The 17,852-nt window shown below is 42.0% G+C and overlaps 1 protein-coding gene across 1 annotated transcript in view; it reads left to right on the forward strand.

The window, feature by feature from the left end:
* Positions 1 to 17,852, forward strand: part of LOC139451867 (A disintegrin and metalloproteinase with thrombospondin motifs like) — a 35,329-nt gene that overhangs the window by 14,470 nt on the left and 3,007 nt on the right. Inside the window, exons 7-13 of the mRNA XM_071233162.1 lie at positions 406 to 486; positions 2,493 to 2,644; positions 3,321 to 3,355; positions 4,830 to 4,944; positions 6,082 to 6,225; positions 11,469 to 11,604; positions 12,784 to 12,903. Coding sequence (XP_071089263.1) covers positions 406 to 486; positions 2,493 to 2,644; positions 3,321 to 3,355; positions 4,830 to 4,944; positions 6,082 to 6,225; positions 11,469 to 11,604; positions 12,784 to 12,903 — 783 coding nt within the window. The remainder of the gene's footprint in view (positions 1 to 405; positions 487 to 2,492; positions 2,645 to 3,320; positions 3,356 to 4,829; positions 4,945 to 6,081; positions 6,226 to 11,468; positions 11,605 to 12,783; positions 12,904 to 17,852) is intronic.

Genomic DNA, 17,852 nt, shown 5'->3' on the forward strand with positions numbered 1-17,852 from the left:
GCGAGCCTGACCACCCGATCTCGTTAGTCGCCTTTTACGACAAGCTTAGTCACCTTTTACGGGAATGCATGGGTTGCTGAAGACCCACATGTATTCTTCCCCGGGATCTTCACAGGTCGGTTACAACTGGTGGTCTTCAGCTGGCCATGCTTTGTCGTAAGAGGCGACTACCGGGATCGGGTGGTCAGGCTCGCTGACTTGGTTGATGCATGTCATCGATTCAAAATGCGTTGATTGATGCTCATGATATTAATCTCTTATTTACAGACCACCATAGAGCTGGAATATTGCTGAATGCGGCGTTAAACAGGAAACACAATCATCCATCGGAGTATACAGTGACTTTAAAGATGGAGGCTATGAGATCACATTGTCTGCAATAACAGTAAACTCTGTTTTCCCTAGGCAGACAAGATATACAAGGACGGTATACGGGACCCTACGCTCAACATATCACTTACTTTGGCTGGAACTATAGTGTGCACTGTAAGTAGAAGCCTCTACCATTGAAGTCGGCTGAGATTACAGTTTATCATCCAAAACTGGCTCCCACAGGAGATATCTCTTGGATGAGATCAAGCGATATCTACACTGTAGATATCGCTGCAATGAAATTACATCACAATGCTTTGCAGACCATTGTGACGTCAGTGGTTACCATGACGTCACAATCAAATGACATAACTAATGGCTCTGCTACTGAAGCTGTTAGGTACTTTTTACACTGAAAACACTGCTAATTACTGTCTACAAATTGAAAAAGTTGAAAGAATGATGTTGGATGATAAATAAAATCTCACCCTCGTGTCTTTTGATATCAAATATATCAACACTCGTTGATAAAAGTGGCAAAAATCCTCGGCAAGCCTCGGAATTTTTCCACTTTTATCAACTCGTGTTGATATATTTGATATCAAAAGACACTCGGGTGAGATTCTCTATTTGACGCAGTACAATATATACTACTCAAAAGAAGTAAAGGACCGCCGAATCTTTCAGGTTACTATATTCAGTTAATCTGTCATTCCTTGACCGATAAATTATGGTAATATGAAAGATTCTGGTGGTCCTTAAATTATTTTGTTTAGTATAGTACGGACAAGTTGCTGATTATTTAATCCGGGATTAATGGGTCAATATACTAAGGGATTCAAGGCTAACAGGTTCCAAAGCGGACAGCCTTACCCACGAGCTGGTTTCTTGACGTAATTGAGACATTAACTCTTGGAGTTACGAATTCTGAGCTTTACACGTTTGGCGACAATGAGATTAAAGGACTAACGGAGTAGAGGTAGTGATCGAGCGGCCTTTCCAAGCGCTGCTTATTTTATCGAACTGCTTGAAAGTGACAATGTTTTTTTCTGCTCTCAGGTCCTAACTGATAGTTAAGACACTGGTGTGTCACAGAAAGGGGATTCCACTGTGACGTATTTACGTCACGTGTTTCTTTAGGTCTTCCAGCCTTTGGGTATCACTCGATGATTTCCTTTAATGAACTACCCGGCTTCAAGACTTACAGCGCTAGCCTTCGTGACTGTTGGTCAGGGACAAACGTCCCAGCGCCCGGTTCAACGAAGCGGACTTAGCACTACGATGATTGTAAGCATACATTAAAGTATGGGAGTTACGATCACCTCAGCGTTGAGATCGCTTTGTTGAACCAGCTCTGGGAATTACGAGATATACGATATGGCTGGCTATAAATAGGTTTACGGATTAACGGGGTGACGAACTAACATGTCTCACGACTAACAGGTGAGATGTTCGGTATTTTGTCTTCACTAAGTAATTTCGATACCAACGGTCTGAAGAGTTCCATGTTTAACACCAACGGTATGCATTCAGTACCTTACAGATATGGAAAGAAACGTCTCAAAATATCATTGTTCAGCCAAATCACCTGTGGAACAAATATCATGTATTAAATTTGGACGTAGATGGATGCTTATAGAGTTTGAGGGTGCTTTCCTTCCATATTAAGCTGGCACGCCATGATATAACTGGAATACGTGAAACCAAACTCACTCACTCACCAATTACGATTAGTTGTACAAAGTGAGGAAAATTATAATTGTGGATATTTTTTTAATAATATAAATGGTTTGTCAGAAATAATTGTAAACGATCTCCGGAAAAATAGATAAATCTCAAGCAGTTTTTATAATTTTGGGGTTCGATCTCCGGCCGCGTCATACCAAAAGACGTTAAAAGATGGTACTTGTTGTTACCCTGTCTTGCGCTCGTCTGTAAGAAGGGCTAAAGCAAGGACTGGTCGGCTCGGAGTCAGTATACTGTGTATAAGTAGGATATCCATGTTAAACTGCGGCATGCTATCTCAGTGGACTAGCACTATAAATCGACATTAGTCCGGACCAGTACAAGCAGACACACACACACACACACACACACACACACACACACACACACACACACACCTCACCTCACCTCACCTCACCTCATCTCACCTCATCTCACCTCTTGTTCATCGCCAGACCCCTGAATGTTCCCGCTTCACCGAGAGTCACCGCATCAACGACACCGTCAACAACCACATCGCTCTTGACGACTTTGCCGTCCAACTGAGTCAAGCCTACAAGGAGACCAGAATTCACTTTCGGTTTGACCAAGCCACAGCATTGACCAGGTATTTGTTGACGAGTGAGTGAGTGAATAAATAAGTCGATTATCCGTAAGTACATGTATACTAGTTGTTGGTGCGCCTATTGACACTATTAGAGGAAAAACCCCTCAGGAAAACTAGAGTTGTCTCCCACTTTTGAAACGAAACGAGGCAGATGATGAACACGTGACACTTCAGTTATGGGTAACAACCAGTTTATTCCTTTCTGGGTCCCTTTATCCGGTGAACCGTGTTTTATATTATATACACCATTGCATGCTGATATGCCGATACGATTAAAGGGACATTTTTCGAACCGATCATATTTCTTTAATCCGGAATTTGTGAAATTAAATTATTTTTATCAACGTTGTACTACTTTAGTTTAGCTTTAGCTTTAGCTTTTGATGTGAAATCAAAGTCTTGACCACCAGTTTCTGTTATTCAGGCCCGAAAACTGACAATATACATGCCCCCTTCCCATTTGAACACCACATGTAGTATGTTGTTGGCAGTAAAATTGACTTAAAGAGGATTTTGAATTTTTGGAAACCTCCCTTTTAAAAATGTTGGATCCACCCTTGCCCTCGTTATAGTTGTAATGGTACTGACAACTGTATTCATAAGCTCACTCACTACAAACTTCTTTGTAAACTTTATGTTTTGTCCCTATAATTCAAATATCTAATTCTTACTTTAGACTGGACATTGTCGACCCTAACGGAACACCTATAGGTGAGTGACTTTCTTCACACCAAATGAGTGAGTGAGTGAGTGAGTTGGGTTTAACGCCGCTTTGAACAGTATTCCAGTTATATCGCGGCGTGTCAGCTTAATGTGGGAGGAAAGCCCGAAGTGATGCAGGTCTCAGACGTTTGCCACTTCTGTGAAACCCACGAGCACGGGTATGGTGCTGACAAACCTAGATATATAATTGGTGCGATTCGGGGTTCGAACCCACAATCAAAGGTTTCTTGCGTGCCCAAGGGACGCAACTCTGCACAGCGAATCGCGGCGCCTTAGACGACTGGGCCACTCGTGCCCCCCTCACACAAAGTGAAGGTACGACACACAACTACGGTACAACTCACGTAATTGTCCGTTTACCAAACTGTAGAGTTGTGTTTCCCGCGTCTGTCTTACACGGTTCGAATTGAAATGGCAAAGTGAGCATATTTTTAATTTGTTCTAAAGTGTACGATCCCACGTCGGAACATAATTGGAACTAATTTCCTCATAAAGATGATGATAACATTGATCCTGGGAAGTCTCTGTAAACCTGTTTTGAAAAAATATGTTCGTGTAACATTATTATTGTAATTTCATAAACATTTCACATGACCATTTTTTCTACAGCAGGGAATTGGTACCCGATGATAGGCGACGTAAAAATCTTCTAGCGCTCCTAGGCAGCTTGGATGTATACTCCCCAGGGAGTTGAGAATGATAAATGGGATGCAAACGTATCCACAGGTCGGCGAACAAATAAAACCGCATTTGAGTAGATACTAATACCTGGAAACCTGCGGTATATAAATGTATAATATAATAATAACAATCCTACTTTAAGTTAGAAAATAACCAGGATACATTTTCTAGGCAATACATTCGTAGTTATGTATCTATGAGTGAGTGAGTGGGTTTAGTGTAGTGAGTGAGTGAGACAGGTTTAACGCCGCTTTTAACAGTATTCCAGTTATATCGCGGCGTGTCAGTTTAATGTGGGAGGAAAGCCCGAAGTGATGCAGGACTCAGACGTTTACCACTTCGGTGAAACCCACGAGCACGGGTATGGTGCTGACAAACCTAGAAACATAATTGGGGCGAACCGGGATTCGGACCCACAATCATAGGTTTCTGGCGTGCCCAAGGGACGCAACTCTGCACAGCGAATCGCGGCGCTTTAGACGACTGGGCCATCCGTGCCCCCAAGTTGAGTGTAACACCGATTTGAATAGTACAGTATCGTTATAGGGTGTCAGCTTAATGTATCTGCAAAGGATGAAGTGATGCAGATGCTAGACGTGTAATACTTTTGTAAACCCACGAACACGGCTTTGGCCACATCTAACCTTAATCAGCGCCAATTCGATCCCATGATCAGAGATTTATGGCACGCCTAAGGCCAGTAAGGGACGCAACTCTCGACAGCCTTGGACGACTTGGTGGGCATGCCTCCTAATCGTCTATTTTCTCTTTCGTTACCGAGGTGTGTCCTTCACGGACAAGATATGCTCGCTGTACGATGGCAAATCCTCCTCGCTGGTAGAGGACCAAGGTGCATTCAGTTGTGTGGGAACAGTTGCTCACGAGCTGGCACACGTGTGAGTAAAAGTCTGTTTAACACGTGTTCCCGAAAAGGTAATGAGTGAGTGAGTGAGTGAGTGAGTGAGTGAGTGAGTGAGCGAGCGAGTGAGTTGGGTTCAACTTTATTTCAGTTCTTTAACGCCAGCACATAAGGTTTCTATGAGGTAAATACCGAAATATGCAGGATGTTTTCTTTGGCGGTAAGGTAGCCCAGTGGTTAAAGTGTTCGCCCGCCACGCCGAAGACCCGGGTTCGATTCCCCACATAGGTACAATGTGTGAAGCCCATTTCTGCTTGCCCCAGGCATGACAAAGGCTAAAACCATCTTCATTCACTCACTCAACTGTGTACATGTTGATGTAGGATTTCCTTTTTAATAATTGTCCATGGAATATGAACTATAACATTGTAAATGAATTATCATTTTGGTAGGGGTAGGGGGGGGGGGGGAGGAAGGGGGATATGGTATCTAAGGTATCTAATGATTCTTGGATCGTCACCGTCATATTCTAAATTCCGGGTTTCACCAAAGTGGAAAACAGTGAGTGAGTAAGTAAGTATGGGTTTTCGCCACTTTTAGCTACATTCCAGCAATATATCATGACTGAGCAGGGGCGGTCGGGTAGCCTAGTGGTTAAAGCGTTCGCTCGTCACGCCGAAGACCCGGGTTCGATTCCCGACATGGGTACAATGTTTGAAGCCCATTTCTGGTGTCCCCCGCCGTGATATTGCTGGAATATTGCTAAAAGCGGCGTAAAACCATACACACTTACTCTCTCATGACTGGAGAAACCAGAAACGGGCTTGGTATCCACACATTGTATCCACACATTGTATCCACACATTGTATCCACGATGGTCCACTTGATCGACATCATTAATACTAATAATGTAACATATACGAACAGTATCGACCCAGTATTCCACACTCTTAATTTCGTGGACAGTGAATGTGCTGTCAAACATCCTTCAACCGGATGTGTTCATTAATAGACAAATGATACTGTGTATCATTAAGTTTTGGATAAAAATTTATTTCAATAACTGTACATGAACTTTGGTTTCATATTACACATAAACCCAGATTGAGTGCATTGTATATTTTTGATAAATAAATAGTGACCCAGGTTTACTGCACTATTTTTCTCTCGCAGGCTTGGTAGTGATCATGATGGGGCGTACCGTGGCAAGTCATGTTCCGCCGCGGATGGATACATCATGTCTCCATTATCACCACTTGTTACGAACGGATTCTATTTCTCACAGTGCTCGATTGATTCAATGAAGAAAAACCTGTTGTAAGTTGATGTACATGTATGTTTCACAAGGCTATTGATATTTCATTGGTTTATTATATTACAAAATCTACATTTCCATTTGGCCACTGATAAAAAAAATAAGATTAAGAAATTACCCAAGAAAGATACCAGTTATGTTATTGAGGGAAATGGTAGTTTGAAATGACACATTCACCTACTAAGAGAAACGATAGTTTGTGTGTTTATTCATCACGTAACATAGACCCAGCCCACCAGAACCATCATCTTGAATCAGGAAATATAACATTAAAATAGAGTTGGCCTGAATACAATTGTTTGATGACAGTTTCAGTTAACATTGAGAAGATTGAATTTGTGCCCTTTGGGGAATATGTAAAAGTGGCTGGAATACACAAACATCTCAAATAAATAAATAAAAGATAGAACTAGAACTTAAGGAGACCAGTGAGACTGTTTCATATTTAGATCTATTCAGAGTGACAAAACACTCTCCATTAGGCTGTATGACAAGGGGAATGACTTCAACTTTCCAATAATGAATGTCGAGCAATATTCCTGCAGCTTCAGCCCTTGGTGTCTTTATTTTACAACTTTTGAGCATGCTCTTTCTACTAGATTCAAAGAGGGTCGTACAACTCTTGCTCAGAAGTTGTTTGATCAATGTTCAAGACTCATTAAAGCTCTAAAACATTTATGGAAGAACATATGTGGAGCTCATTTCCAAATTTGGCGCATCAGTGACAAAAATTGATTCCCTATTTTGACTTGTACCACATGTTCCCGTGTTTTTTAAGGTGAATAATTAACTTGCCTTTGCATGTGTTTGTGCTGTCACCGGTGTGACAGGATACGCACACACCTTTCCGCGAAACCTGGTATCATTACTATTTGATAGTGATTCATAAAACACATGCTCGTGATATAGTCGGAATCGTACAATCGACTCTGTTTCATATGAATACGTAAAGGGTTTTGTCGCTTTTATTATTGTGTATTATGAACTAGTCTCGCTGTGTCCACAATTCGCGGAGCGTCTACGAGCCTTTGGTTTGCTGAAAACTGGCAGAAGTCAGCGTGTCGTAGCCAATATGTTCAATGTTGCACAGTCTGATTAGCAAACTATGGAACAAGTACCAACATACCTAAAATGTTGACGATCGACGTCGTCAGGGGCCAAAGGACAACGACAAGAGTACAGGATCGATTGTTCCGAAACCAGGCTCTACGAAATCGAGCTGAAACGGCGAATCAAATTGCAGCAAACTTTCTTCAGGCTATTGGAGTACAAGTTACGGGTCAGACGATCAGAAATCATCTACATGCAGGTCTCGTGTTGTGCCGCCCCTTACAAATATTGCCAACAGATGTCAATGGTGCACACAACGTCGAAAAAGGTAATCGTCGCTGGTCATGTGTCATAATTTCAGATGAGTCCCGATTTACTTTTCATTTCCTTGATAGGCGAGGTCATGAACGTCAAGCCAATGTCCATCTGAGACCTCATGACAGATTTGGATCGATTATGGTGTGGAGTGGCATCACTATGGCTGCGCGAACCACACGCCATATTGTGCAAGGAAGGATCACTGAACGACATACTGACACCTTGTGTTGTCCCCATTTTAAGGCGTGTGTGTCGACGTTTTGTCTTTGAGGACGACAACGCCCGTGTTCACCGTCCACGAATCGTCCTCGTTCTCCAGCAGCACAAAATCCATAGAATGACATGGCCAGACCTCCCCCACCTCCCCACGCCCCCATTGGACTCGTCTGCGACATGATAGGGAGACGTGTGCGTCAACGTCATTGGCCGCCGACCCCGTTGGCTGAACTCAGCCAGGCGCTGCAATAGGAGTGAGACAGGCGCCATCAAATCTCCATACCAAGTATGCCTCTCCGAGTGAATGGATGTTTGACAAAACCGTGGCGGTATCACGCACTACTGATCCTAGAAGACGTCAACTTTAAAGTTTTCCATCTTACCCCTACAAGCTTTAAGATCGTTGGCGGTCATAACATCTATAAATTAAGACTTCACACATCATGAACTTTGAACACACTGTGTTTCCCATGCCTAACCTAAGCAATGCATATTATCATTTAAAACCTAACTACGATCACCAGGAATACTTTAATTTTCAATGAAAATAAACTAGTCAAGAAGCCGCTCGAAACACGGCCAAACTCCATTAAGGCACTTCCGGGGACTGGACTAGAAACAAAACAAGCGCTGTTGGCCATTAGAGGCCCTCGATGCTTTGAAATGGACATTTGGAATCATAACATGACCTTTTCGTGATAAACCCCAAAGATCATTTGTGCTTCCTCCATTTGGACAAAGCTTTTACATCCTTTATGTGGTGCCTTTTAGCAGTCATTATATTAGAAAATACATCTTGTATTCTGATATCTTCCTTTTGCCATCCCCGGTGTTGTTTAGTAATTGACTTATAACGTGATGCTTACAGATTAAAATGGTTGAGCAACTACATGTAGATGTATGTATAATCCATCGAGTTAACGCGATACACTACAGGATCGGGGGGCACGGGTGGCCCAGTCGTCTTTTGCTGAGTGCGGCGATAAACAACATAGAAGTACGAGTACATTGCGCATACATTCTACGCATGATGAAGAGTATGAAGATGAGCCTTTACTTAGTACCACTGCTACTGTATCAATATAAGTATTTACATCTGTGTCATAAGATATGTGGGGGCACGGGTGGCCCAGTCGTCAAAGGCACCGCGATTCGCTGTGCAGAGTTGCGTCCCTTGGGCACGCCAGAAACCTATGATTGTGGGTTCGAATCCCGGTTCGCCCCGATTATGTTTCTAGGTTTGTCAGCACCATACCCGTGCTCGTGGGTTTCACCGAAGTGGTAAACGTCTTAGACCTGCATCACTTCGGGCTTTCCTCCCACATTAAGCTTACACGCCGTGATATAACTGGAATACTGTTAAAAGCGGCGTTAAACCAAACTCACTCACTCACTACAGGATCCGACGTAATACTCAAGGAAATCAGTTAAATTATGACCTGATATATGTATGCTACCCACACTACTTGGTATTAAAATCGGATCAAGAGCAAAAGTGTCGAAAGAATGTAACCATTGTAATAGACATTGCTATGACTATGATTGCCATACTATTTTGCACTGTGAAATGTTTATGCCTGACAGAAATAATTTCTTCTAATGCTTGATTGATAAACTTGATGTAGATGTATACGTGAAGATAGATATGCTTAACGATGATGATATGCTTTCATTCTTTCACGGTGCAGATGTCCATGACTTGACAAACGAACTTGATTACAATACTTGGCAAAGCATCATAATGTCTTTCTGCCACTTCATATGGAATTTAAAGAAACACCTTATGTATATCTACTAGATACCTTACTGCTCTTAAAATGTACATTGTAAATTATTTATTCATAGCAGTGTATAACAGGATTTCATTGTATATAGTCAAGTAATTTCATTGATGTATTGTAAATAATGTATTTACCCATGTAAAATCTTCGGATTCAACTCTGGAGGAAATAAAGAAATTCATTCGTTCGTTCATTCATTCCATCACTTCCTCCAACAACACAACCTCGCGTACCACTTCCTCCTTCAACACATCGCTTCCTACCACTTTCTTTAACAACACATCGCCTCCTACCACTTCCTCCATCAACACATCGCCTCCTACCACTTCCTCCATCAACACATCGCCTCCTACCACTATCTTTAACAACACATCGCCTCCTACCACTTCCTCCATCAACGCATCGACTCCTACCACTTTCTTTAACAACGCATCGCTTCCTACCACTTTCTTTAACAACACATCGCCTCCTACCACTTCATCCAACAACGCATCGCTTCCTACCACTTTCTTTAACAACACATCGCCTCCTACCACTTCCCCCAACAACACAACCTCTCCTACCACTTCCTACAGCAACACATCCCCTCCTACCAATTCCTTTAACAATACATCGCCTCCTAGCACTTCTTGCAACAACACATCGCCTCCTACCACTTCCTCTGACACAATACCTCCAACCACTTCCTCCAACAACACATCCTTCCTTACCACACATCGCCACCCCCACCCCACCACCACCACCACCACCAATTCCTTTAACAATACATCGCCTCCTACCACTTCCATTAAGAACACAATCCCTCCTACCACTTCCATTAAGAACACAATCCCTCCTACCACTTCCATTAAGAACACAACCTCTCCTACCACTTCCATTAAGAACACAGTCCCTCCTACCACTTCCATTAAGAACACAACCTCTCCTGCCACTTCCATTAAGAACACAACCTCTCCTACCACTTCCATTAAGAACACAATCCCTCCTACCACTTCCATTAAGAACACAACCTCTCCTGCCACTTCCATTAAGAACACAACCTCTCCTACCACTTCCATTAAGAACACAGTCCCTCCTACCACTTCCATTAAGAACACAATCCCTCCTACCACTTCCATTAAGAACACAATCCCTCCTACCACTTCCATTAAGAACACAACCTCTCCTACCACTTCCATTAAGAACACAGTCCCTCCTACCACTTCCATTAAGAACACAATCCCTCCTACCACTTCCATTAAGAACACAATCCCTCCTACCACTTCCATTAAGAATACAACCTCTCCTACCACTTCCATTAAGAACACAGTCCCTCCTACCACTTCCATTAAGAACACAATCCCTCCTACCACTTCCATTAAGAACACAATCCCTCCTACCACTTCCATTAAGAACACAACCTCTCCTGCCACTTCCTCCAGCAACACGTGTACATCGCCTCAAACCATTTCCTCCAACTAAACCTCTCATTCTTCTTCCAACAACACTTCCTCAAAACAACAACCAGTAAGAATATCCTAATGTCAAACGCCTCCAATTACGTCCTCTACTTCTTCTACTACGTTATACTACACAGCGCTTCTGATAGCAATCGGGGCGGTCGGGTAGCCTAGTGGTTAAAGCGTTCGCTCGTCACGCCAAAGACCCGGGTTCGATTTCGACATGGGTACAATGTGTGAAGCCCATTTCTGGTGTCCCCCGCCGTGATATTGCTGGAATATTGCTAAAAGCGGCGTAAAACCATACTCACTCACTCACTTACTCACTCACTCTGATACCTATCTCGAACGATCTGCAACAATTTCGAGCAATCTGACAAGCACATTGATTCTCACATTGTCCTGTGTTGTCTCCTAACAAAGACCGTGTTCGTTTTACAGAAAGCAATCATCGTACTGCATTTACAACAAGGCGCCTGTGAATCACCTTTATGAATCTGTGTCGACCACGATGCCGGGCCAAGTGTACAACGCCTCACAACAGTGTGGTGCAATATATGGCACTGACTTCTGTCTGGTGAGATCACTTGCTAATATCTAGCGTCATCACTGCGCCTCTCCATATATACAGCGCCTCACAACAGTGGGGGGGAATATAGAGCACTAGTTTTGACATCACTAATATCTAGCGTCATCACTGCGCCTCTCCATACATACAACACCTCACAAAAGTGGGGGAATATAGAGCTCTAGTTTTGACATCACTAATATCTAGCGTCATCACTGCGTCTCTCTATATATACAACACCTCACAACAGTGTGGGGGAATATAGAGCACTAGTTTTGACATCACTAATATCTAGCGTCATCACTGCGCCTCTCCATACATACAACACCTCACAAAAGTGGGGGAATATAGAGCTCTAGTTTTGACATCACTAATATCTAGCGTCATCACTGCGTCTCTCTATATATACAACACCTCACAACAGTGTGGGGGAATATAGAGCACTAGTTTTGACATCACTAATATCTAGCGTCATCACTGCGTCTCTCTATATATACAACACCTCACAACAGTGGGGGAATATAGAGCACTAGTTTTGACATCATTAATATCTAGCGTCATTACTGCGCCTCTCCATATGTACAACACCTCACAACAGTGGGGGGTGGGGGGGGGATACAGAGCACTAGTTTTGACATCTTTAACATCTAGCGTCATTACTTCGCCTCTCCATATATACAACACCTCACAACAATTGGGGGGGGGGGGGGGGGGATACAGAGCACTAGTTTTGACATCTTTAACATCTAGCGTCATTACTGCGCCTCTCCATATATACAACACCTCACAACAGTGTGTGTGTTGGGGGGGGGGGGGAGGGGGGGGGATACAGAGCACTAGTTTTGACATCACTAATATCTGGCGTCATCACTGCGCCTCTCCATACATACAACACCTCACAAAAGTGGGGGAATATAGAGCACTAGTTTTGACATCACTTATCTCTGTCTGATGATATCACTGGGGTCGTGAAATTCCCAGAAATCTAAGATTCACCCTGGTTATGTTTCTACACCCACACCACGTGGCCATGGGTTTCACCAGCGTGGTAAATGTCTAAGACCTGTACCACATGGGGGTTTCTCTCACATTAAATTGACATACATTTTCTCACTCGGTCACTCGGTTACACGGCAAAGGCTGTACAAAACATATTACGACCCAACGAATGCTTTTATTTCCCCCTAGAGTACAGGAACATCACTGGCGGATATCTGCCACAAGATGTGGTGCTGGGACCCTCAACTCACCAACGTATGTTCTACCAAGTCAGCTGCAGCTCTCGGAACGTCCTGTGGCCCGAACAAGGTGAGGTGAAATGGGGTTTAACGTCGCGTCCAAGATTATTGCACTTATATAGCTACGCGCATGCACGTGTGTGTGTGTGGCTGCTTGTACTAGTCCGGACTGATGCCGATTTATAGTGCTAGCACACTGAGATACCATGCCGCAGTTACCCCACTCAGACACAGTATACTGACTCCGAGACGACCAGTCCTTGTTTTAGCCCTGCAATGCCGAGTGCCAGACAGGGTAACAACAAGTACCATCTTTTAACGTCTTTTGGTATGACGCGGCCGGGGATCGAACCCCGGACCTTCCGCTCTCCGGGCTGACGCTCTACCACTAGACCACGGAGGCGGTCTTTCGTTAGGATGAGATGGAAATAAGACTGTTAACCTTAAAATATCCGTTGTCAGTTAAATATTTCAATGTTGAGTACCAGTCAACGGAAATATGACAGACACGGGTGATTAAATTAACTAACATCTGAAAATGTAATTATGATTTATATTATGTGGGTCTTCTCTTGTTTCCACTTCATGTCCATAGTTTCCATACCGCGACAGAAACTGTTGGTTCATGAACTTACGATTTTACGATTTATTGCTGCTCTCAAGAAAAATTCTTCAGAACCAGACTGTGTATCGGAGGCCAAACATTGGTACTGAATAGGGGACTAGTTACATTAGCACCCTTAACGGCATAATCTAAGAGGGGTTATTCTGTTTAGATCGGACTAAAAACGGCATAACATTACCAAAGAGGTTTATTACTTTCTACTTTCAAAGTGAAATTTATTTATTTTCAAATATTGATATTAAATAAAACTAAACATATGGTTTCATACAAGAAAAATGTGATATTTTGTGTTAACACTTCCCTTTAAAGTCCAATCTATCCAATGTTATATTCTCAAATTAGTCTGGCGGAATATACCAGGTTGTTGGCACTTTTAAAAGTCAGAGTGTGCGAGGATGCAGTCTACCAGTCGGTCAGCAATGTAACAGAACACAACTAATATTAGTACGAGTCTCCTGCTCCAGGTAATCAGACCTGCGATAACACTCAACTCAACGTACAACAGGATAACAGTATCTCATTAATTTCCACACAACCAACTCTACCATTCCGCGAGGTAATATTTACAATTATAATAATATGATAATAGAATTGAGTGAGTGAGTATGGTTTTACGCCGCTTTTAGCAATATTCCAGCAATATCACGGCAGGGGACATCACAAATGGGCTTCACACATTGTACCCATGTCGGGAATCGAACCCGGGTATTCGGCGCGACGAGCGAACGCTTTAACCAGTAGGCTACCCGACCGCCCCTATGTATAGAATAATTATTCTTCGTGAAATGAAAGCATTGTGTGTCCTCTTCTTAATTTACCGTTCGTGTTTTATTATCATTTTAGTTTCATAGATGCAGTTACTGACCATCTATCTCGTGGGCGGTCGGGTAGCCTAGTGGTTAAAGCGTTCGCTGGTCACGACGAAGACCCGGTTTCGATTCCCGACATGGGTACAATGTGTAAAGCCCATTTCTGGTGTTCCCCGCCGTGATATTGCTGGAATATTGCTAAAAGCGGCGTAAAACCATACTCACTCACCCACACTATCTCGTCGGATCTGGAAGGTACATCAGTCTTGCCTCTTTTAAAACTGACTTTGTGACACCTCACAACAAACGCAGTGCTTAATATGTATGTATGAGAAGTGAACTAAGTGAAAAAGATCTTAGTTTGCATTGTGTGGACTTGCATCAGGAGCTAAAGGTCATATCTATTATACGCCAACAAAAAAAAACTTTTTGGTCCTCGTTCAGAGATACAACGTACCTAGTTGGAGTTGTTTAGGAATAATGCCCCTTCTTAATGAGAAAATGCTCTCAACTAGTTGTACACTGATGTACATTTTTTGTTAATTACACGGTCCATAAATATATTAGGTACATTTCAGAGTTCAATGGGTATGCACGCTGTGAATGGCTTCTTTGGTAATGTCAATGTGTTATTCCACAGCGAGGGCAAGTTCAGGATGATAAGAACCGTCTTCATACATGTATTGTCAACCATAAAGTGTGGCCGTCCCTTCTTGGACACACTCCATAACTATATCGGAATAACTGTACTATAATATATCAAACTCCGTTTCGGTCATATAGCTGTGTTTCATCTTAATGTGGGTAAAAAACCCAAAGTGGTACTGCTATGGTAGACGTATATGACATTGATGAAACCCACAGAGCTGATTAATGGAGATTAATTGATTTCTTCTTTTAATGCGATATATATTCCTTCACATATTTTAAAGTATATTAATCAACTTATCACAAAGATTCTTGCATCAGTAACGAAATTTCACATTGAATGAATCGAAGAAGTTGAAATCCATCTTTCATTGTTTCCACCAGCTTCTAAACTGCCAATTAAATATATGCCAAGGGTATGACTAGGTTTGGGGGGTACAAGGGTGGTCTAATAGGTTCGGGACGCTGCAATTCACTGTGTATTGTTAACACTGTGTCCATTGCTGGCCCGTAGGTTCGAATCCAATGTTTGTCCAGATTGGAAGCCTTGGTCTACCAGTAACATACCATGTTTATTTTATTTTGTTTATTTAAAAAAGGGGTAACCGTATTGGACTTTCATCATACGATCTGGCAAATGGTTTTTTTAAATGTTACGCAGCGACACAGGAGTTATTTTCTCGGTGACATTGTCATATATATATTCCTAGAATTGTGCAACACAACTCGAAATCGCTGATGCTGTAATTAAAATGCGGTATGAGAAAAACAGGAAAAAATCCCAATTGTTTTATAACTTTCTGGCCTTGCAGGCTACATATACAAAAAATGAAAATTTGAGAAAACATATTTCTTCCGCCATTGTATAAAAACAAGCAGACACTCTTGACAGGTAAAAAAATATAGTTTGAATTCAGAAGAATAAAAGCCAACAATGGAAAGCAATACCCCATCCCTCAAACTAACGACAAAAACGCTTGACTTCAAACTTCGTTATAACAACATCGCAATCGCTATAAAAAAAAATGACCGAACAATTACGTACATATATATTTGGTATCTTGATTCTTTTTGTGGAAAGGTGATAGCGCTAGCGTGATTACTGTCGAGTGAGATCACAAATACTAGCATCTAGCGCTTGTGGTGCGCCCCTACATATATACAACATAACAGCGGTGAGCAATATATGGCATGATTTCTGCCTGAGGAGATCACTAACTAATATCTAGATCAACACTAAGCCTCTACGTATATATACCATCTCACAACAGTGGGGAGCAATGTAAGTCGTGCAATAATATATAAGGGAATGGTAGTCTAGTGGATATAGTGGAAGGTCGGGTCCCCGCCCGCGTCATACCTAAAGACGTTAAAAGATGGTACTAGTTGTTACCAAGGACTTGATGGGGAGTCAGTATACTGCAACGTGGTGTCCATGGTAAAACTGCGGTTAAAAATGGTATCTCAGTGGGCTTGCACTGTAAAACCGGTATAGTACGGACTTGTACACGCGGGCGCATACACAATCATGATTATCGCATTTCCCATGACCTTGCCTACGAGTGAATGACGTTTTCAGTGTATACATCATCTAAGGGTCAGTCAAGGCGAACAAGGAATTCCGGGCCAGTCTGAAATATACCGACACTATCTTCCGCAGGAAATTGACTATATTTCACATGTGCATTGATAAAAAGGAATCCATATTTCCTTTTGGGATTACCACTATGAAATATCTTAGGTTCTTGCGTGTTGCTTAAAAGTATCATACAGGTTTATTGATAACGCTGAATCCATAGAACCCTTGATACAATGAGTGCGTATGGTTTTACGCCGCTATTAGCAATATTCCAGCAATATCACGGCGGGGGACTCCACATTGTACTCATGTGGGGAATCGAACAAAAGCCTTCGGCGTGACAAGCGAATGATTTAACCAATAGGCTAACCCCCCACCCCCCACCCCAACCCCTTGATAAATGCTATTTCATAACCCTATGTAAGGCCTTGCAATATCATCTAACTGTTTTATTCATTTTGGCATGTGTAATTCATGCTGTTTGGCATCATAGAAGTTGTTGAGTGAGTAAGATACCGCACAACGTTATGGCTAACAACGGCGGAAGTATCTACATCGAAACGTCGCTAAATGAAATAACCCAAAAGTTACAATATCATCTTGTTTCACTCAGCTTGTATATACCTTCCTTTTTCATAATGTCTTATTTCCTCTTACATTTGTTTACTCCTACATACTTATACTTGCATTATCTTATTCTTCCATAATGTCTTAATTCCTCTTACATTTGTTTACTCCTACATACTTATACTTGCATTATCTTATTCTTCCATAATGTCTTAATTCCTCTTACATTTGTTTACTCCTACATACTTATACTTGCATTATCTTATTCTTCCATAATGTCTTAATTCCTCTTACATTTGTTTACTCCTACATACTTATACTTGCATTATGTTTTAATTCCTCTTACATTTGTTTACTCCTATATACTTATACTTGCATTATCTTATTATTGCATACCGTCCGATATCCTCATATAGTTATATATCACCTGATATCCACATATTATGCTGTATTTGCATATCATCATATCCTCATATATACTGAACCGCCAAGGAAACGTCACTCCAAGAAACATTGCATGAAAAGTTGTCATTTAAATATCTGGGTAATTTTTGTCAACGTTTCTAAAAGTTAACATTACCTTGTCAGGAAAAATGAAATTTGATGATAAAAAAACAAAGCAGATGACAATAAAACCAATCGCCCAAACGCATCACGGCAACGGCCATGGTAACCCGATGCACGTGAGTTCCGTGCTAATTGAAATGCACATGTGTTCCCACATTTCTTGCCGTCACTGTATCTCAAAAGCAGATGGCAGAGAGTCTGGCGACGCAGTGGGGAACACTATT

This window comes from Haliotis cracherodii, unplaced genomic scaffold, assembly GCF_022045235.1.
Source record: "Haliotis cracherodii isolate W230 unplaced genomic scaffold, xgHalCrac1.p SCAF_9, whole genome shotgun sequence".
NCBI classification, from domain to species: Eukaryota; Metazoa; Mollusca; class Gastropoda; order Lepetellida; family Haliotidae; genus Haliotis; species Haliotis cracherodii.